General features: G+C 37.0%; 1 protein-coding gene, 1 non-coding gene and 1 pseudogene across 14 annotated transcripts; 2 read left to right on the forward strand and 1 right to left on the reverse strand.

Annotated features, from left to right (window-relative positions):
- Window positions 1-3641: 3641 nt before the first annotated feature.
- Window positions 3642-8785, forward strand: LOC112782568 (MAG2-interacting protein 2). Of its 13 annotated transcripts, XM_072231736.1 has the most exons (9): window positions 3645-3883; window positions 4214-4691; window positions 4843-5018; window positions 5880-6522; window positions 6762-6850; window positions 7077-7336; window positions 7439-7870; window positions 7968-8060; window positions 8407-8785. In XM_072231736.1, exons 4-6 carry the CDS (start codon window positions 6081-6083, stop codon window positions 7110-7112), a joined length of 567 nt encoding a protein of 188 aa, XP_072087837.1. In that variant the 5' UTR covers window positions 3645-3883; window positions 4214-4691; window positions 4843-5018; window positions 5880-6080; the 3' UTR covers window positions 7113-7336; window positions 7439-7870; window positions 7968-8060; window positions 8407-8785. The 13 variants fall into 13 exon arrangements, with proteins under 13 accessions (XP_072087830.1, XP_072087837.1, XP_072087831.1 ...); XM_072231730.1 differs by having other exon boundaries at window positions 3645-3992; window positions 7077-7870; XM_072231732.1 differs by having other exon boundaries at window positions 7077-7870.
- A 1414-nt stretch (window positions 8786-10199) lies between these two features.
- On the forward strand, window positions 10200-10307 carry LOC112787549 (small nucleolar RNA R71). Its single transcript, XR_003194956.1, has one exon. It is a non-coding gene; the product is annotated as a small nucleolar RNA R71 (small nucleolar RNA).
- Window positions 10308-22262: 11955 nt separating this feature from the next.
- LOC112787087 (small nucleolar RNA R71) lies at window positions 22263-22358 on the reverse strand (annotated as a pseudogene).
- Window positions 22359-23519: the final 1161 nt, after the last annotated feature.

The raw sequence follows: 23519 nt of genomic DNA on the forward strand, positions 1-23519 counted from the left end.
TTTTATTCCTTTGGGCCCTCCTATCCACTGATGCTCAAAGCCTTGGATCCTTTTTATTACCCTTGCCTTTTGGTTTTAAGGGCTATTGACTTTTTCTGCTTGCTTCTTTTTTCCTTTTCTTTCTTTTTTTTCGCCTCCTGCATTTTTTTTCTCAAGCTTTTCTCTATTCACTGCTTTTTCTTGCTTCAAGAATCATTTTTATGATTTTTCAGATCATCAATAACATTTCTCCTTTTGCATCATTCTTTCAAGAGCCAACAATTTTAACATTCATAGACAACAAATTCAAAAGACATATGCACTGTTCAAGCATTCATTCAGAAAATAAAAATTATTATCACCACATCAAAATAATTAAACTAATTTCAAGGATGAATTCGAAATCATGTACTTCTTGTTCTTTTATTTTTAGAACATTTTTCAATTAAGAGAGGTGATGGATTCATAGGACATTCATAGCTTTAAGACATAGACACTTAAACACTAATGATTATATAGTAAAGACACAAACATAAATAAAACATAAGGCTCAAGAACCGAAAAACAGGAAAATAAGAACAAGGAGATTAAGGAACGGGTCCACCTTAGTGAGGGTGGCGTCTTCCTCTTCTTGAAGAACCAATGGTGCTCTTGAGCTCCTCTATGTCTCTTTCTTGTCTTTGTTGCTCCTCCCTCATAGCTCTTTGATCTTCTCTAATCTCATGGAGAATGATGGAGTGCTCTTGGTGTTCCATCCTTAGTTGTCCCATGTTGGAACTTAATTCTCCTAGGGAGGTGTTGATTTGCTCCCAATAGTTTTGTGGAGGGAAGTGCATCCCTTGAGGCATCTCAGGGATTTCATGGTGAGGAATTTCCTCATTCTCTTGTTGAGGTCCATGATCTCTTGTTTGCTCCATCCTTTTCTTAGTGATGGGCTTGTCCTTATCAATGAGGATATCTCCCTCTATGTCAATTCCAGCCAAATTGCAGAGGTGGCAAATGAGGGGAGGAAAGGCTAACCTTGCCAAAGTGGATGACTTGTCACCCACCTTGTAGAGTTCTTGAGGTATAATCTCATGAACTTCCACTTCCTCCCCAATCATGATACTATGGATCATGATGGCCCGGTCTACAGTAACTTCAGACCGGTTTCTAGTAGGAATAATTGAGTGTTGGATAAACTCCAACCATCCTCTAGCTACAGGCTTAAGGTCCGGTCTTCTCAATTGAACCGGCTTGCCTCTTGAGTCAACTTTCCATTGAGCTCCTTCCACACATATGTCCATGAGGACTTGGTCCAACCTTTGATCAAAGTTGACCCTTCTAGTGTAGGGGCGTGCATTTTCTTGCATCATTGGCAAGTTGAACGCCAACCTTACATTTTTTGGACTGAAATCTAAGTATTTCCCCCGAACCATTATAAACCAATTCTTTGTATTCGGGTTCCTACTTTGATCATGGTTCCTAGTGATCCATGTGTTTGCATAGAACTCTTGAACCATTAAGATCCCGACTTGTTGAATAGGATTAGAGAGAACTTCCCATCCTCTTCTTCTAATCTCTTGTCGGATCTCTGGATATTCACTCTTTTTGAGCTTAAAAGGGACCTCAGAGATCACCTTTTTCTTGGCCACAACTTCATAGAAGTGGTCTTGATGGACCTTTGAGATGAATCTCTCCATCTCCCATGGCTCAGAGGTGGAAGCAATTTCCTTTCCTTTCCTCTTTCTTGAGGTTTCTCTGGCCTTAGGTGCCATTAATGGTTATGGAAAAACAAAAAGCAATGCTTTTACCACACAAAACTTAAAAAGTTTGCTCGTCCCCGAGCAAAAGAAGAAAGAAAGTAGTAGAAGAAGAAGAAAATGGAGGAGATGAAGGGAGAAGGTGTATTCGGCCAAGGGGAAGAAGTGGTGGTTGTAATGTGTGAAAATGGAGTAGTGTTGAGGGGTTTATATATGGGTGGGGTGGAGGGTAGGTTTCGGCCATTAGGGTTGGGTTTGGGAGGGAAAAGAATTTGAATTTTGGAGGTAGGTGGGGTTTATGGGGAAGAGTGGATGGATGTGAGTGGTTAAGGGTATTTAGGGAAGAGGTATGGAGGTGATTGGTGAAGGGTATTTGGGGAAGAGAGGTATGAAAAGGTGTGAAGAGGAGAGAAGAAGAGGTGGGTAGGTGGGGATCCTGTGGGGTCCACAGATCCAGAGGGATCAAGGACTTAACATCCCTGCTCTATTTAGGCGTGCAAACGCCCTTAGAATGCATGTTTGGCGTTTAAACGCCAGCTTGCTGCTTGTTCCTGGTGTTTAACGCCAATTCCATGCTCTGTTCTGGCGTTAAACGCCAGTTTGGTGCTTATTTCTGGCGTTTAACGCCAGCTTGATGCTTCTTTTTGGCGTTAAACGCTAGTTTGATACTTCTTACTGGCGTTTAAATGCCAGTAAGCTCTTCCTCTAGGGTGAGCTATTTTTAATGCTATTTTTCATTCTGTTTTTGAATTTTCAGTAGTTTTTGTGACTTCACATGATCATCAACCTAAAGAAAACATAAAATAGCAATGGAAAATAAATAGATATAATTAAATAACATTGGGTTGCCTCCCAACAAGCGCTTCTTTAATGTCAATAGCTTGATAGTGAGCTCTCATGGAGCCTCACAGATGTTCAGAGCATTGTTGGGACCTCCCAACACCAAACTTAGAGTTTGGTTGTGGCCTCCCAATGCCAAACTTAGAGTTTGACTATGGGGGCTTTAGTTGACTCTGCAGTGAGAGAAGCTTTTCATGCTTCTTCTCCATGGTTACAGAAAGAGAACCTTGAGTCTTAAATACAAGGTAGTACTCATTCAGTTGAAGGACCAACTCTCCTCTGTCCACATCAATCACAACTTTTTCTGTGGCTAGGAAGGGTCTTCCAAGGATGATGGATTCATCCTCATCCTTTTCAGTGTCTAGGATTATGAAATCAGTAGGGATCTAAAGGCCTTCAACCTTTACTAACAAGTCCTCTATTAATCTATAAGCCTGTTTCATTGATTTGTCTGCCATCTCTAGTGAGATTCTTGCAGCTTGTACCTCATAGATTCCCAGTTTCTCTATTACAGAGAGTGGCATGAGGTTTATCCCTGACCCAAGGTCACACAGAGCCTTCTCAAAGGTCATGGTGCCTATGGTACAAGGTATGAAGAACTTTTCGGGATCCGGTTTCTTCTGAGGCAATGTCTGACTTATCAATGCACTTAGTTCATTAGTGAACAAAGAGGGTTCATCCTCCCAAGTATCATTACCAAATAAACTGGCATTCAACTTCATGATGGCTCCTAGATATTTAGCAACCTGCTCTTCAATGATGTCTTCATCCTCTTCAGAGGAAAAATAGTCATCAGAGCTCATGAATGGTAAAAGGAGGTTCAATGGAATCTCTATGGTCTCTAGATGAGCCTCAGATTCCTTTGGTTCCTCAAAGGAAAACTCCTTACACTACAAAAATAGAAGTTTAAAATGGCATTTATATTACGGCGGTTTCAAAGAACCGCCGTAATATTTAGATAGTATGGCACTTTTGGTCGCTGCCAGTAATAAATTTGTATTTGATGGCGATTTCGATCATTATGGCGGTTTTGAACCGCCGTTATCACTTGTATATAAAAACACAAATTGAACATCCCTCGTTCCAGAAACACTTGGTTGAAAGTTGAAGCTCGTGTACGATGCTACTGCAGTGACCTCTCTCTCTTGTGTTCTCTGACGATCTCCTCCAACGAAGATCTTCTCCGGTGACATCTCCTCCAGCGACAGCTTTCCCAACGGCGATCTCCTCCGGTGACGTCCCCTCTAGCTTCCTCTCCTTGCCATACCCTGCGTCTTCTCCGCCAAAATCTCAGCGCCTCCCTTTCGTTCTGGATCAGAAAGGTTGGCTTACCTCTTTTAAGTAGTTTTCGAGGATTCATCGCGAGTGGTTCCACTGTTTGCGCAGCAAGATCAACAGCAACAGCAAGAATAAGATGTGTGGTTGAATCTGGTTTATGCCTTTTTGTAAACTTGTAATTGCGGTTTTAGATTGCTATTGATGTGATTATGATTATGATTGAGCTACTGTTATTGCAATTGAAATAAGAACCCTAGGTTTTTGGCAAGCATTTGCACCTAATTGTGACTAGACAATACGTGATTGAACGAGAATGCATTTGAATATTAGTGTTTTGATTTCTCGTAATTTATATGCTGTATTTTGCATTTCAGTTACAGTTGATTGAAGAACAGGGATTTTGGTAAGGATGTTTAAACTTGAAACATGGAAATGGACCCCTGACTCATTAAGATTTTGGAATGATGAGTTCTATTTTCATTTCTTTTAGTGCAACTCAAAGTTCAGAGTTGTTTTCAGTTGATATTTGTTGTGACTAGCTCTTACAATTTCTTGCAATTTCTTGTCCATAAGGTATGTTATTGTCTTTGAGTCTAATATTTCTTTTGAGAAGCTTATGCTTTATGTATTTTTTGTGCTTGGGTCATCATTCATTCACTTTTGCTTTGTTGATATGATTGAGATGGATTGTTTCTAAGCCATAGAGGAAGTATCTAAAAGAACAGTGGCGTTAATTGACTGCTTTTGAAATGATTTCTCTAGTAATCTTTGTCATCAGTTGAGTTTGAAAATATCTTCACCAATTGTTGGCCTATCTTTTGAAAATGAGTCAGATGAGCACAAGTCTTACATGTAAGTTCTAACATTTCTGTGTTCCTTGCTTTTAATATTCTGTAGAAAAATTGAAGTGTGACTACTTGAACACTTTCTCGGGTAATGTTGGGAACTAAATAAGCCAATGGAAAGCCAATATGAACATGTTTTGCTCTCTCTTTTGATGTAGGTTCTCTGTCATTACATCTGATGGTTCACTTCAACAAATTGAGCTCAGTTATGGACAAAGTGGATATACCTTTCCCAATTATACTTCTTATCACAGGAAAAATCTCTGCAGCAATATTTTCTGCTTTGACCGTCATCATGAACTTAACTTTTTGGTGGCTGTTCACAAGAACTCTGGTACGATTTTGGTTATTTTCTGTTATATATGATTTGTTCTGTTTTAAGAAATACATTATACTATTTAAATAGATGAATTTTGGCTATCACTTTTATTAATTCCATAAGCAAACTTTTCACCTGATTGGTTTCAGTCTTTCTTTCTTAACAATTCAAATAAAGCTAAGAAAAGGACATTTAATACATACTTCTGAAATCTGAATAAAGTTTCTCTGGGTTACAAACATTTGTGTGCTAAAAATTACCTTTTGGTTCAATTGTTTAAAAGCTGCATTAAACTCACTTCCGTTCTCTGTTTTTGGTTTAAATAAGCTTTTTATGATTAAACTACATATTGTTGTTGTCTTCTCTGTATATATTTGATATCCTTTCTTTCAATTTTTTGGAAAAAAATATATAGTTCTTATTTTGATCCTTTGAGCGTAAGAAAAGGGAATTTTTTGTTTTATTCGCCTCCCTCCTTTTTTTAACATATATGCAGTAAAATATGTGTTATGTCACACATGTTTGTAAAGGGGAAGGCCAATGTATTCTTAAGTACTCACTCGTATTGTTTTATTTTAAATTTCAAATTATTTTTTTTTTATTTTTGGTAATCAATTTTCATTGATTTCATGCCTTTGAAATCCCCCCCCCCCTCTTTTTTTTCTGGTTCACAAAAATGAATTAATTCATCACTGAACTTTATGCCTTATCCTCTTATCTTGAGTTTGTTGATATCCCTAGTACTATTTCTTTTCTAGTAACACAAGTTATTGGAAATGGAGAAGAGGCAATTGAATTATTATTTTTTTACATGTCTTGATCTACAACTGGTGTTTGACAAAGTTCTTCACTAATTAGTTATGCATTTATCTCTAGGGTCTTGCCATCTTTCTCTTTGGCATACAAATTCAAGTAGAGAACTGGAGCAGTTGTCCTCTTTGCAGTTTAAGGGATTATATGTAAAGCCATGACATTCAAATCCAAGTCAAAACTGAACCACTTGTTAAACATTTTCTTGGAACTTTTTGGCCATCAATTGATGAGCTCACCAATTGGTATAAAACAAGAGCTAGATTCATGGATGATTTCAGTGGGCAGCTGGATAATTGTTTAAGCTTTCTTGAGTTTGCTCTTCACAAAGGTTTATCTGAGTTGCAGCAATTCCATCAGGATGTCCTATACTTGTATCAAATTATTTATTCTGATGACAGTGATGGCGAAACAAGCTCCAATATGAGTCTTGCCAAGTGGGGAGAGTTGTCGGACTATGATAAATTTAAATTTATGCTTAAGGGAGTCAAAGAGGAGAATGTAAATGAAAGACTACGCAATAGAGCTATTCCTTTTATGCATGGAAAGCTTCACATGGTATCTCTAAGCGGAGATATTAGTCTTCTTGATTCTGCAAATCAAAATATAGAGAAATCATTTCTGGTGAGATGGTTGACAGAAACTGCTTTGGTGAATAATTTGAACATATGCTTGGTGGTTATTGAGGAAGGGTGCAGAAACTTCCAAAGTAATGCCTATTTCAAATAGAGAACCTTTTAGTTTATATTTGATTGTGATATCATTGTGTTCTTAAGCTGGGTACTTATCCTTTGGATCCCAAAACTTAACAAGTTCCAAGACATTTCTATTCATATCTTATATCTATATGTGCATGTGCTAGTATGTGCCATTGAGTGAATTCTTGCAGATATGATTTGGTATCTAATATTAATCATTGGTTACATTAAAATATGTATTCTTGCGTAGGTACTACAATTCAAATAGTGAACCTTGAGAGAAGACTTAGACTTGCTGAAGGTCATATTGAAGCTGGGAGACTTTTGGCATTCTACCAGGTTGGTAGTTTCTCCTTTCTCGCTATGTAACTCCAAACTGGCATACTTTATGGTTATTTGTATGTCAATGGAAATGTGTATGTCAACATGGTCCGGATTACGAAATTGTTGCTTGGTACTGTTTTTGCCACTTAACTATTTGGCAACATGGTTATAAAGTTCAATATATTGTTTTAGCCATATGTTATGTACTTATTTTATTGTGTTGTCTTTTGTATCGATACAGGTCCCAAAAGCCATTAAACTTTTTTGTGGAGGCTGAATCAGATGAGAAGGGTGTCAAACAGATCATTCGCCTTATTTTATCTAAATTTATTCGCCGTCAACCTAGCCGATCTGATAGTGAATGGGCCACTATGTGGCGTGATATGCAATACTTGAGGGAAAAAGCATTTCCTTTCCTGGACCTGGAGTATATTTTGGTTGAATTTTGCAGAGGGCTACTCAAAGCTGGGAAGTTCTCTCTTGCAGGAAATTACTTGAAGGGTACGAGTTCAGTTTCTTTGGCATCGGAGAAGGCAGAAAGCCTTGTCATTCAAGATTTCAACTGCATGAATTGGTTAATTACGGTGCTGTAAATTGTTCCAGATCTGGAATGCTAGAGAATGCCTTAACCTATATCCAAATAGTGCAAATGTCAAGGCAGAGGCAGATATTATTGATGCACTTACAGTTAAGCTTCCCAACCTTGGGGTGAACATTCTACCCATGCAGTTCAGGCAAATAAAAGATCCTATGGAGATTGTGAAAATGGCAATCACAAGTCCAACTGGAGCATATTTTCTTGTTGATGAACTTATTGAAGTTGCTAGACTTCTTGGCCTGAGGTCTGCAGATGAAATAGCAGCTGTTGAGGAAGCTATTGCTAGAGAAGCTGCAGCTTCAGGTGATTTGCAATTGGCATTTGATCTTTGTCTTGGCCCGCAAGGGGCATGGTTACGTATGGGATTTATGTGCTGCAATTGCAAGAGGTCCTGCTCTTGAAAATATGGATGTAGACTCTAAAAAGCTCTTAATTTGGTCAGTTATTATTATTATTATTATTATTATTATTATTATTATTATTATTATTCTTATTATTATTATTATTATTAATTTGATTTGCTTTGTTTTACAGCGTTCTCAAATATGATATGCAGAATCTAGAGGTTCCAACCATTTCTTTCCTAGGAACACTAGTTAATTCTGGTATTAGAGTTCTAGTATACAGGTAGGTAAAACTTTCCTTTATTTTCTATAATAATCATGTTAAGTAGTTTAATTAATTAATTAATTATATCATCATACATTACACCTACCACTAGTCCACTAGTCCAGTTACTGGTTACATGGAGCGCGGTTCAAGCTTCCCATGATTCCTGCTTGTGGACCCCAGAATTTAATATATATATATATATATATATATATCTTAATTATTTTTTTTTGCTTTCCACATGTCATTCATATCCATATATAATTAGAGCGTATTTCATCTTTTTTGTATACATATACACTTAATATATGATCGTTTTCTGAACTTGAGTCATTTTCTATCTAAGATTTTTTTTATATGATAGAACAAGAAACAAAAATGCTGGAACAAATTCTCGGGATGAAACTCACACAAGAGACCAAGAAATTAAGGCAGGCTTGTTTTAAAGTTAATTACAAAAGGAGGAAACTTTTGGCCTCCAAATCTTATTCATCATCACTTAGCTAAGTTAAGCTACTTGTCTTGTATATTCATATTCTAAGTAGTAAAAACAGCACCTATTAGATGATTTAAATACATTATTAGATATTAACATACTTTAGTGAACTGGATGGTAGATTTGACTAATTAGTGTTTATTGCAAATTTGCAATGCTTGTATTTTGGTAAGTTTAGTAAGACAAGGTTTTGTATAGGAGTTATTACTTTTGATTTTCAATAATAAAAAATTATATATTATATTAATATTTTGTTTATGAGTTATATAATATTTCATTTATGGATTATGATTTTTTGCTATTGTGAAATTTTAATCACAAAATTATTTATTTAACGCGATAAAAATAACAGTAAAAATTATTTTTTTAAACGATAAAAAATGTCACTGTCAGGGTAAAATGGCGATTCATGTCAGGGTAAAAATGGCAGTTCAAAAATGTCGTTTTAACCAATCAAAACGTTATTGTCAGAGTAATAATGGCGGTTCAAACCGCCGTTTTAACCTATCCAAAAACTGCCATTTTAACCCTGGAAATAACGACGGTTTGAATTGCCGTTTTAACCAACCAAAACGCCACTCTGTCAGGGTAATAATGGCGGTTCAAACCGCCGTTTTAACCTATCCAAGAACCGCCATTTTAACCCTAGAAATAACGGCGGTTTTGAACCGCCGTTTTAACCTATTCAAAAACCGCCGTAATAACCAGAATGGCACCCAGAATTACGTCGCTTTACGAAACCGCCATTATTGGTAATAATGGCGGTTCAAACCGCCGTAAATACAAAAAAAACCGCCGTTTTTACCAGAATTTTTTGTAGTGTTATTGGTCAATGAACGTCCTAGGAGGTCTTCCTCACTAGGATTCACGTCCTTCTCCTCCTCTCTGGGTTCGGCCACACCAAGTAAGGTTATGGCCTTGCACTCTCTTTTTGGATTCTCTTCTGTATTGCTTGGGAGAGTACTAGGAGGAGTTTCAGTGACTCTTTTACTCAGCTGGCCTACTTGTGCCTCCAAATTTCTAATGGAGGACCTTGTTTCATTCATGAAGCTTAGAGTGGCTTTAGATAGATCAGAGACTATATTTGCTAAGCTAGATGGATTCTGCTCAGAATTCTCTGTCTGTTGCTGAGAGGATGATGGAAAAGGCTTGCTATTGCTAAACCTGTTTCTTCCACCATTATTAAAGCCTTGTTGAGGCGTTTGTTGATCCTTCCATGAGAAATTTGGATGATTTCTCCATGAGGGATTATAGCTGTTTCCATAGGGTTCTCCCATGTAATTCACCTATGCTATTGCAGGGTTCTTAGGATCATAAGCTTCTTCTTCAGAAGATGCTTCTTTAGTACTGTTGGATGCAGCTTGCAATCCATTCAGACTCTGAGAAATCATATTGACTTGCTGAGTCAATATTTTATTCTGAGCCAATATGGCATTCAGAGTATCAATTTCAAGAACTCCCTTCCTCTGAGGCGTCACATTACTCACAGGATTCCTTTCAGAAGTGTACATGAACTGGTTATTTGTAACCATGTCAATGAGTTCCTGAGCTTCTGCAGACGTTTTCTTTAGGTGAATGGATCCTCCTGCAGAATGGTCCAATGACATTTTTGACAACTCAGACAGACCATCATAGAATATACTTATGATGCTCCATTCTAGAAGCATGTTAGTAGGACACCTTTTGATCAGTTGCTTGTATCTTTCCCAAGCTTCATAGAGGGATTCTCCTTCCTTCTGTCTGAAGGTTTGGATTTCTACTCTAAGCTTGCTCATCTTTTGAGGTGGAAAGAATTTGGCCAGGAAAGCACTGACCAACTTATCCCAAGAGTTTAGGCTATCTTTAGGTTAAGAGTCCAACCATATTCTAGCTCTGTCTCTTACAACAAACGGGAAAAGCATAAGCCTGTAGACCTCGGGATCAACCCCATTGGTCTTAACAGTATCACAGATTTGTAAGAATTCAGTTAAGAACTGAAAAGGATCTTCTGATGAAAGTCCATGAAACTTGCAATTCTGTTGCATCAGAGAAACTAATTGAGGCTTTAGCTCAAAATTGTTTGCTCCAATGGCAGAAATTGAGATGCTTCTTCCATGTAAGTTGGAATTTGGTGCAGTAAAGTCACCAAGCATCTTCCTTGCATCTCCACCATTGTTATTATTTTCGGCCATGTCTCCTTCTTTTTCAAAAATTTCTGTCAGATTTTCTCCAGAGAGTTGTGCTTTAGCTTCCCTTAACTTCCTCTTCAGAGTCCTTTCAGGTTTAGGATCGGCTTCAACAAGAATGTTCTTATCCTTGTTCCTGCTCATATGAAAAAGAAGAGAACAGAAAAGAAAATATGGAATTCTCTATGTCACAGTATAGAGATTCCTTATGTGAGTATAAGAGGAGAAGAATAGAAGGAGGAGAAGAGAAAAACTCGAACACAGAGAAGAAGATAGGGTTTGAATTATGAGTAGAAGAGAAGTGTTAGTAGATAAATAAATAAATAGAAGGAAATAAGAGAGGAGGGAGAAAATTCGAATTTAATTTAAAAATAAAAGAAAAATATTTTTGTTTTTATTTTAAAATGCAGGTAGAGTTCGAAAATTAAAAGAAGGATTAAAATTAAAATAAAAAATTAAAACAATTAGTTAATTAGAAAAAATTTTGAAAAAGTGGATAGGAGTTTTCGAAAATTAGAGAGAGAAAATTAGTTAGGTGGTTTTGAAAAAGATACGATTGAAATAGAAAACCTTTAAAAATAAACCAAAAAGTCAAGAAGTTAATTGAAAAAGATTTGAAAATCAAATTTGAAAGGGTGAGAAGTTAGAAAAGATTTTGAAATTGATTTTGAAAAAGATATGATTGAAAATCATTTTGAAAAAGATTTGAATTGGAAATTAAAAATATTTGATTTTTGAAAATTGAAATTGATTACTTGACTAACAAGAAACTAAAAGATATGATTTTAAAATTTAAAGATTGAACCTTTCTTAATAGGCAAGTAACAAACTCAAAAAATTTTTGAATCAATCACATTAATTGTTAGTAAAGATTTTGAAAAATATGGAATAAAATAAGAAAAATATTTTTGAAAATCAATTTAAATTTTCGAAAATATGAAAGAAAAATGAAAAAGATTTGATTTTAAAAAAAATTGAAAAGATAGGATTTTTAAATTGAAAATTTGACTTGACTCATAAGAAACAACTAAATTTTAAAAAGTTTTGAAAAAGTCAACTCAAATTTTTGAAAATTTATGAGAGAATAAGGGAAAGATATTTTTTTTATTTTTGAATTTTTATGAAGAGGGAGAAAAACAACAAAAAGACTCAAAACATGAAAATTATAAATCAAAACACACAATGCATGCAAGAACACTTTGAATGTCAAGATGAATACCAAGAACACTTTGAATGTCAAGATGAACACCAAGAACACTTTGAAGATCAAGATGAATACCAAGAACTTATTTTTGAAAATTTTTTAGAAAAGAAAAACATGCAAGACACCAAACTTAAAAAATTTTACTCCATAGACACTAATAATTCTAAAATGCATATGAAAAACAAGAAAAGACACCAAACAAGAAAAATTTAGAGATCAAACAAAGAAATTCATCAAGAACAACTTGAAGATCATGAATAACAAATGCATGACTTTTCGAAAATTTTAATGAAACATTAAAGATTAAAAAGATGCAATTGACACCAAACTTAAAAATTGACACTAGACTCAAGCAAGAAACATCAAATTTTGGTTTTTTTTTATTTTATTAATTTTTTTTTTTGGATTTTTCGAAAATTAATTTGAAAAAGAAAAATAAGGATTTCAAAATTTCTAATGAGAATTCCAGGAATCATGCAATGTTAGTCTAAAATTCCGGTCCAAGAATTAGACATGGCTTACTAGCCAGCCAAGTTTTCAGTGAAAGCTCCGGTCCAAAAGCTAAATTGCTAAGACAAGCTTTAGCAGATCATTACATACAAAAGCTAAATTGCTGAGAAAGACAAAGAAGCTCTTCTAATGATAGTTGAAACCTCGGTCCAAAGGATTGGACATGGCTTCACAGCCAGCCAGACTTCAACAGATCATCGTGAAAAACTCTAGAATTCATTCTTAAAAATTCTGAAGCCATAGATAATAATAATAATAATAATAATAATAATAATAATAATAATAATAATAATAATAATAATATTATTATTATTATTATTATTATTATTATTATTATTATTATTATTATTGTTATTGTTATTGTTATTGTTATTGTTATTGTTATTGTTATTGTTGTTATTATTATTATTATTATTATTATTATTATTATTATTAAAAAATTTTCGAAAATAAAAAGAATAAAAACAAAAACTTAAAATTAAAATAAAATTACCTAATCTGAGCAACAAGATAAACCGTCAGTTGTCCAAACTCGAACAATCCCCGGCAACGGCGCCAAAAACTTGGTGCACGAAATCGTGATCGTTCATTTCTTGGTAACGGCGCCAAAAACTTAATATGCACGTTCATAATCTTAATTCTTTGTCACAACTTTGCACAACTAACCAGCAAGTGCACTGGGTCGTCCAAGTAATAAACCTTACGTGAGTAAGGTCGATCCCACGGAGATTGTCGGTTTGAAGCAAGCTATGGTCACCTTGTAAATCTCAGTCAGGCGGATTCAATTGGTTATGGAGATTTGATAATTAAAATATAATTAAAATATAAAATAGGATAGAAATACTTATGTAATTCATTGGTGAGAATTTCAGATAAGCGTATGGAGATTGCTTTTATTCCTTCTGAACCTCTGCTTTCCTACTGCTTTCATCCAATCATTCATACTCCTTTCCATGGCAAGCTGTATATTAGGCGTCACCGTTGTCAATGGCTACATCCCGTCCTCTCAGTGAAAATGGTCCAAATGCGCTGTCACCGCACGGCTAATGTAATACCCTAATATTCAAATCCTTATGCTCGAGTCATAAGTTAATGATATTACGGTGGTACGACTCTCAGGTGGATTTTTAATAAATAAATATAGGTAATTTCGAAAGGAGTATTAATCGAGAAGCCTAAAAAGAGTAGAAATAAAATCGCGAAGACGTATCACTCACGTTTCGACAACAAAAGATAAACCGTGAAGCCAAAAACGATATACGGACAAGGCATAGAGGAGATTGAGAGATAGATAACAGATAGATATTTATAACATAAGTAAATAGCCACTAGTCGCGACCCGCGAAGTTTAGGCCGGCTAGGGTATAGTATGATAGTAGTTGAAAACAGTATATCATAATCTCTCCCAAAGGAAACATGAGAGCCTCTATAGGCAATTCAAAAGAGTTCAATACATAATATAATCTTTCCAAAACAAAGGTGGAGAGATTCTAAGCAAAACACCAAGTAGAGAAAATAAAGATCTTCGACGTCTCTCAGACGACCCACAACTCACTTCTGAGCACCTGGACCTGTATCTGAAAAACAAGAGATATATACGGAATGAGAACCCCGGGCCCATGGGTTCCCAGTACGGTAAAAGTGCCAAATAAATTCAATGTACTGCAATAAAAACTCACTAAGCATCCTAAACTTCTTTGCCAATTATTCATCCTAGGTTCTCGCTAACCCATGAATAGGCAACTGTCATAAGGGAGTGCTAAATTTAATTCATGTTTCACATGTTTCCTAACTCGCTGACTCTTCCACGAATCAGACTCAGAATCATAAGCAAAACCATCACCAGTTGTTCTGCCTCAGCAATTCTATATCAATACATCATACCCTCGCCTGGAGCTAGTGAAACCACATCACTGCGTCTACCCAGGGAGCTCTAATTATCTTATTCAATAATCATCATCATCATGCAATCGCATCATCAATTCATCTCCTCAAGAACAGCCCTCAACACCCACCGACATCAGCATGAGGGGCCTCTCAATTGCACAAACACAAGCAATACAGGCAAGTAATACACAAATATGGTACAAGTAGAACAAGTAGCATATAGTCAGGTAACATGGCATATATGATGTAGAAATCCAAAACAAAGAGGCAAACCCAAACAATTCAAACATATGCAAATGATGAATGCCTGCCCTATGGCCGATGATATCATCTGTCGGTTATATAGCCAACCCGACATGTCCTGGTAGCTAACCATTGGACAGAAACACCCATCGTGGAGCAAGTAGGTTTGAGCTACAACCCCATTGCTACTACCCACTCAACCCAGAGCCAGTGGAATAACCACTACTGCGGCTACTACCCAGGCGGGTGTTTAAAAGCTCAACCTGGAGCGAGTGGATTCACCACTACTGCCGCTACTACCCAGGCGTCACAATCTCTGACCTGGAGCAAGTGGGACGAACCACAACCCTTGCTACTACCCAGGATCTCAAAACATACATTCATTCAGTTTAGAAACAATCATCACTGTTATCAAATCTCAAACATTAACCTGGAGCAAGCGGGATGAACCACCACCCTTACTACTACCCAGGTATCGCAAATACACATTTATTCAAAACTCCATAATTAAACTCATTTATCATAAACATCCTTTCCCGTCTCATACCCGGAGCAAGTGGACAACGCCACTGCCTACTACCCGGGGTCACACATCACATTTCAACATTTTTCATTATTATCCATTTAACACATTCATTCATTAATCATATATGCATTATACTCAGCCATAAACAATAATGGCTTTACCGTAACCCGGCAATAACTCAGCCATTCGGCTCATGGTTCAATCAAGAACCGGCCATTTATCAATAAATATAGCCCTTCGGCTCATGGCATACACGGTACTTCCACCGTCATCCTCCATATCTCATATAATCATTTTTGATCATCATTGATCATAACCTTTCCCCTTGCTTCACTCGCAAGTTACTACATCCCCTAGCTCCTTTCTCATTGCTAGGCATATCATAATGATTTAATACATAAGGGGTAAGATTGGAGGCTTAGAAGTATGAGATTTGGCTTTGAAAACTCAAAAATCAACTTTGGCATGAAAACAGGGCCACGCGTACGCGCACTCCACGCGCACGCGTGGATGGCCACAAAACTCATCAACGCGCAAGCGTCATACGCATGGACGCGCGGGTTGCAAAATAGCCAAACGATGTACACGCGTCAACCACGCGTACGCGCGGATACCTTTGTGCCCCAGGCACAAAACTGGCACAACTCTCGGGAAAATGGCTGGGCATTTGGTGCAGCGCATCGACGCGCCTGCGCACACCACGCACACGCGTGGATGGTGCTTTCTTGAAGAACGGCACGTACGCGCCAAGTGCGCCTACGCGCGGAAGGTCGTTCTGCTAAAAATTTTCTAAGTTAAAAGCTGCAGAATTTACAGATTCAACCCCCAATCTTCCGACGGACATAACTCTCTCATTTTAAATCGTTTTTCACCCGTTCTTCGAACGGCATGGACATCCCGGATCCAATTTCATTTCTAAACAAATTTGGCACAAAACAGAGATCCGTAGTCCAAGTTATGTCCCATCAAAATATGCCCAAAAACCATATTTTCATACAAAACCACAAGGTGCCATTTTCAAAACAAGTCATTTTCAACTATTTTCAAAATCAACCAAAACATGCCAATTTCAACCCTTTTTGAAATCAAACAAAATGTACCAAAATCAACATCGAGCCATCCTCAACTCACACATTGACACTTTACCAAAATTTCCAAAAACCACATCCAACCATTTTAACACTTCTCAATCAAATGGCTAAAGGACAAACACAATATCATGTCATACATCCTTCCTCATCCCAATTTCCAATAATACCATTTCCAATCAACCATCATTATACATAATCAATATTATACTCACTATCACGTGGTTTCATCCACAAATCAACCTTAATCATTCCTCAAGCATATATCACAACATACATATCTCTAATGCATCATCATACCATCAAGGCATCAATAATCATAATCACATATATGATCACATAATATATCTCAACCAAACCAAACATACCTCATCTACATAATTTCACCCAAAATTACCAAATTCCACACTTCAACTCATCAAACCTTATTATTCAATAACCAACCTAATCATTCATATATTCATTATCTGAAATTCATCCAATCACTTGTGCCATCATACAATGCACACATCGACTTACCTTTCTTACCTCTTTCCGGCCTCCGGCCCAAAATTCACGGCCTCCGGCCCAATATTCACAATTTAAATGCATAAACCACAAATCAATACTCATTACCCAGTACATCAAATTCTCAATACACCAAGCATACAAGGCCACACAATTTTCAACCCAATTATTAATTCACATTACATACCAACTATGCATATTAGTACCAACCATTTACACAATCCAAACTTAATCCTAAAGGCATCTAGCCTAGGAATTCTCATTACAACACACGGTACTTAAATGAAACTTAAACCGTACCTCTTGTAGCCAAACCAATTGAGCCTCTTCTTTGGAAGTCTTCACCAACCTTAGCTCCAAGCCTCACCAAAGCTCCTCAAGCAATACCAATCTCCCAATTGAGCACCAACATCACCAAATACACTAACACAACCAATATCACATACATACATCAACCTAGGGCTCATAAAAATGACAAATCACAAGGTTTTGAGCACTTCTTACCTCAGCCCATATGAAGTAGGGATAGAACCCGCTTAGAATCCATGTTGGAGTATCCCTAAACACCCAAAATCACAAGATTTCAATACTAACTACCCAAAAACGTGTAACAGTAGAGAATTTCGAAAAGTGGGCAGAGATGAATGGAATACTCACCACAAAACTTAGATAGAATTGTAGAGGATGAGAAGAGCGACGCGTGGCCGCAAACGGCTTGCCAATCGGAGCTCCGTAGCTCAAGTTATGGTGGTTTGAAGATCAAAGGGAGTTAGGTTTTCTCTCTTCTCTTCTCTCTTCTCAATTTCAGCGCCCCAACCCTTCTTTTTAGGATAAAATGAGCTGAAATGCTCATAACTAATGTATATATATGTTGGGTCTTGGGCCCACTTAGGCCCGGTTCACTTATTTTTGTCCGTTGGCCCAACTTTGGGCCAAAACCTTTAAGATTAGCGCACTAAATCGAACTTTAAATATTTCTACCTTCCCTAATTATAATTTCTCATTTCTTAATCTTATTTACTCATAATCAATTTTCTCAGCTGTAGTACCAGACAGATCTCAGCCGGTACTGCCGGTCAAAATTCCACTACGCACTTTTACGCAGAAAACTATGTTTTTCGACTCGGAAAAATTCACTGAATCCAAATATCATATTTAAATTATCAAATTCCAATTGCCAAATCTTCCAACCATATTCGCTCCTATTTAACTTATTATTTAATTAATTTTCGGTTAGATCGGGTATTACAGCTAATCATCTGTCGGTTCTCGATCATGCTAGAATAGAATTCAGTAATCCTTTTGCGTCTGTCACTACGCCCAGCACTCGCGAGTTTGAAGCTCGTCACAGCCATCCCTTCCCAGATCCTACTCGGAATACCACAGACAAGGTTTAGACTTTTCGGATCTCAAGAATGGCCGCCAATAATTCTAGCCTATACCACGAAGACTCTGATCGTAGATCAGGAGGCTAAGAGATATGCATTCAAGCTTGCTTTCATGTAGAACGGAAGTGTTTGTCAGGCACGCGTTCATAAGTGAGAATGGTGATAAGCATTACATAATCATCACATTCATCATGTTCTTGTGTGCGAATGAATATCTTAGAGAAGAAATAGGCTTGAGTTGAATAGAAAAATAATAGTACTTTCCATTAATTCATGAGGAACAGCAGAGCTCCACACCTTAATCTATGATGTGTAGAAACTTTACCGTTGAAAATACATAAGAACAAGGTCCAGGCATGGCCGAATGGCCAGCCCCCTAAACGTGATCTCAAAACATAAAATTAGTCAAAGACTAACCAGAGATGATCAAAAGATGTAAATACAATAGTAAAAAGTCCTATTTATACTAAACTAGTTACTAGGGTTTACAGAGATAAGTAAATGATGCAAAAATCCACTTCCGGGCCCACTTGGTGTGTGCTTGGGCTGAGCATTGAAGCTTTCACGTGTAGAGGTCTTCCTTGGATTTGAACGCCAGTTTGTAACTTGTTTCTGGCGTTTAACTCTGCTTTGCAACTTGTTTCTGGCGTTTAACGCCAGAATAGAGCAGAAAGCTGGCGTTGAACGCCAGTTTGCGTCGTCTAAACTTGGGATAAGTATGGACTATTATATATTGCTGGAAAGCCCTAGATGTCTACTTTCCAACGCAATTGAGAGCGCGCCATTTGGGTTTCTGTAGCTCCAGAAAATCCACTTTGAGTTCAGGGAGGTCAGAATCCAACAGCATCTGCAGTCCTTCTTCAGCCTCTAAATCAGATTTTTGCTCAAGTCCTTCAATTTCAGTCAGAAAATACCTGAAATCACAGAAAAACACACAAACTCCTAGTAAAGTACAGAAATGTGATTTTTAATTAAAAACTAATAAAAATATACTAAAAAGTAATCAAATCATACTAAAAACTATGTAAAAATAATGCCAAAAAGCGTATAAATTATCCGCTCATCAACAGCAGAGCTCCACACCTTAATCTATGGGGTGTAGAAACTCCACCGTTGAAAATACATACGTGAAAAAGGTCTAGGCATGGCCGTGAGGCCAGCCCCCAAACGTGTACAATGGTCTATGATAGCATAAAACTGATCAAAGATCAATAGTGATCAAAAGATATAAAATAAATCTCTAAAAGTAGTTTTTATACTAAACTAGTAACCTAGGTTTACAGAAAATGAATAACTAAGTGCAGATAGTGCAGAAATCCACTTTCGGGACCCACTTTGTGTGTGCTTGGGCTGAGCATTGAGGCTTTCACGTGCATAGGCTGTTCTTGGAGTTAAACGCCAGCTTGGGTGCCAGTTTGGGCATTTAACTCCAATTCTGGTGCCAGTTTGGGCGTTTTACGCCAGAAAGTTTTAGGCTGGCTTTGGACGCTAGCTTGGGCCATCAAATCTCGGGCAAAGTATGGACTATTATATATTGCGGGAAATCCCAGGATGTCTACTTTCCAACGCAATTAAGAGCGTGGCAATTGGGCTTCTGTAGCTCCAGAAAATCCACTTCGAGTGTAGAAGGGTCAGAATCCAATAGCATCTGCAGTCCTTTTTCAGCCTCTGAATCAGATTTTTGCTCAGGTCCCTCAATTTCAGCCAGAAAATACCTGAAATCATAGAAAAACACACAAACTCATAGTAAAGTCTAGAAATGTAATTTTTGCATAAAAACTAATAAAAATATAATAAAAAGTAACTAAAACATACTAAAAACTAAGTAAAAATAATGCCAAAAAGGGTATAAATTATCCGCTCATCAGATATGCAAATACTTAATGCTGACACATCTACAATGAGTGAAAAAATGACAAGCTCTTCATGAGATTGCATGTGAGAAAATAATCGCCAAGTGGTTTACTTAATGGTTCCTTGTATTCGTAGAGTTATGTAGTATGTTCTTATTTTTATTGCATATTACTGGTATGTGATGTAGTTTGTTTTATTTATTTCCGATGTAATTTTTTAAATTAGTCAATATTATTGTGCCGTTATTGTTCATGAAAGTGACCATTGCAAAATTAGTCGTTGCAAAACTAGCCGTTAAGTAGCCGTTGTAAACCTAGCCGTTGAGGAGTAGGTACTTATTGTAGACACACTTATAAATATCAACTATCAAGGACTTTGCAACTCCACTTCAACTCTTTTTTCTCACCTCGAAAGAGAACTAAAAATTACATTTCTAGATATGGCTAGAAATTTTGATGATATGTTTAATGAGGCTTTGTATGGCAAAAAAAGACGGCAAGATAACACACTCATAGATAGTTGGATCGATGAGTATTTACTTGAAGATTCAGATGAAGAAGATCTCGATAGAAGCTCTATCCCAACTCCTCATAGATGGATCAACAAAGATCGAGAAGTAGGACATGATCGCCTTTTTCAAGATTACTTTGCAGATGAACCGATGTATAATGCTAACATTTTCCGACAGATATTTCGAATGAGAAGACATGTGTTCCTTCGGATACTAAACACTCTCTCAAACGTCTATCGGTATTTCCCACAGAGAGTTGATGCAACTGGAAGAAGAGGCTTGTCACCACTCCATAAATGTACCGCTGCGATACGAATGTTAGCATATGGCGCAGCAGCTGATGCTGTTGATGATTATGTGCGCATAGGCGAGAGCACTACAATTGAATGCTTGGAAAAATTTGTTGAAGGTGTCATTTCGGTGTTCGAGGATGAATACTTGCGAAAACCAAATCCAAATGACGTTCGACGCCTGCTACAAATGGCGGAGGGTCGTGGCTTTCCTGGCATGTTGGGTAGCATTGAGTGCATGCATTTGCAATGGAAAAATTGTCCAAAGGCGTGGAAAGGTATGTACATGAGTGGTTATCGTGGAGTTGCAACCATAGTACTTGAGGTTGTAGCATCTTCAGACCTTTGGATATGGCATGCGTTCTTTAGAGTTTCTGGTTCAAATAACGATATCAACGTGTTAGATCGTTCTCCAGTGTTCGATGATATTCTAAATGACCGTGCTCCGAAGGTAAATTATACTATTAATGGTAACAATTACACTATGTGATACTATTTAGCAGACGGTATTTATCCTGAATGGGTCACATTTGTCAAATCAATCTCAAATCCACAAGGGGAGAAACGCAAGTTATTTGCACAATACCAAGAAGGGCAAAGAAAAGATGTGGAGCGAGCATTCGGAGTGTTGCAAGCACGCTTTGCAATTATACGTGGTCCAAATCGCTTTTGGAAAAAGAAGAAACTGCCAACATAATGATTATATTGCATAATATGATTGTTGAGGATGAAAGAGACACTTATGCAAGAAATTTTTCTCAAGGCTTAGAGTATGATGATGTCGAAAATGGCTTATCACAACCTCAGCTGGGAGAAGAAGATTTTGCACCATACCATCAATTTCTCCAAAGAAATGCCCATCTTCGAAATAGGCAGCAGCATAGATAATTGAAAGAGGACTTAATTGAACACATATGGCAATTTCACAATGCTTGTCGTCAACTATAGAGCTTAATTATGTTTTTCTTTTTATTAAGTAATTTTACAAATTAGTGTAATCCCGAATTATATATTGTGTATTATTGTTATATATGAATTTATTTAATATTAATATCTTTTAATAGTGAATTATTTTTAAATTTATAAATTTAAATTATATTATTGAAAAAAATTAATTACATTTATTTTAAGTATTTTAATTAATTAATTAAGTGAGACCACAACAGAGACTAAAGTTAGTTCCTCCTAATGGAGAAGAGAGAGATACTTTGAGTTCTTATTTACTGTTTATGATGCAAAAGTCGATGTGGAGTTACTTTTTATGACAGGTGGGCCATAAACAGGAACTGGGATGAGTTCCCTACTGGAGATGGTCTTAGGAAGATTTAAATCAGCTTATTTCTAATTTTTTGCAGATTTGTGATACTGTGAAGACTAATGGAGTGAATCCTGAGGTATACAAACTCATGATCTTCCCATTTGCTGTGAGGGATAGAGCAAAATTGTGGTTAGATTCTCAACTCAAAGAGAGTCTGGATACTTAGGATAAGGTGGTCACTGGATTTCTGACTAAATTTTTCCCACCACAAAATCTGACTAAGTTGAAGGTGTAGGTTCAGACTTTCAAGTAGAAAGATGGTGAAACCCTTTATGAAGCTTGGGAGAGATTCAAGTTACTGATTAGGCAATGCCCTCCGGACATGTTTTCTAAATGGACTCAGCTGGATATCTTTTATGAGGGCTTATGTGAAATGTCCAAGATGTGTTTAGATAATTCTGCAGGTAGTTTATTGCACATGAAGAAGATACCAGAGGAGACTACTGAGCTTATTAAGTGGATTACTAACAACCAATATTTATACTCATCAAACTGGAATCTTGTAAACTCTGGGACTCCTCAGAAGAAAGGTGTTTTGGAGCTTTTGATGCTCTTCTTGCTCAGAACAAATTTTTGTCTCAGCAGATGAATTTAATTACTCAACAATTGAGTGGGATGCAGGTTTCAGCTGTCAACACTCAGACTGCACCTCAAGAGGCCCCTTATGACATGACTGGTAGCTCTATGCAAGGTGAGAATTATGATTATGCTCAATCTTCTACTGAACAGGTCAATTATATGGGGAATGCTCCTAGAAACTCCAATAATGATCCATACTCTAAGACCTATGATCAGGGGTGGAGAAATCACCCAAATTTTGGGTGGAGAGAGCAACCTCAGAGATCCCATGATTTTAACAATAATTTTTCAGGGTGGTTTTCAACAGAACAATCCGAATAACAACCAATTTCAGTCTCATCAGCAACAACCACCTCAGCAGGCAAATTTTCAGCCCCAGAAGAACACTGATTGGGAAGCACTACTAAATAATTTTATGCAGAAAACTAGAGCTTCCATTAGAAATTTGGAGGTGTAAGTGGGCTAGTTGAGCAAGTAAATACCTGAGAGGCTTCCAAGTACATTTCCTGATGATATAGTGGTGAACCCAAGAGAAGACTGCAAGGCCATTCAATTGAGAAGTGGTAAAGTGACTGGTTCTGAGACTAAGGTCAATGTAGGGGTGGCAACGGGGCGGGTAGGGGCGGGTTTTTGCTCTACCTGACCCCGCCCCGCCCTACAGAAAACCCGCATCAAACCCGCCCCGCCCTACCCACGGGTTGTAAAATGTTAAACCCTAACCCGCCCCTGCGGGTACCCGCTCCGCCCCTACCCGCCCCTATAATTATTAAATCCAACAAATAAAATTAAATTTTAAAAATTATATAACCACCATTTACATACATAATATAAATTAAAGTAAAAATTTATATATGATATAATATTATTAATCATTTTACTAATTATTTTATATATGTTACGTATATTATATA

The sequence above is a fragment of the Arachis hypogaea genome, chromosome 20 (genome assembly GCF_003086295.3).
Source record: "Arachis hypogaea cultivar Tifrunner chromosome 20, arahy.Tifrunner.gnm2.J5K5, whole genome shotgun sequence".
Lineage (NCBI taxonomy): Eukaryota > Viridiplantae > Streptophyta > Magnoliopsida > Fabales > Fabaceae > Arachis > Arachis hypogaea.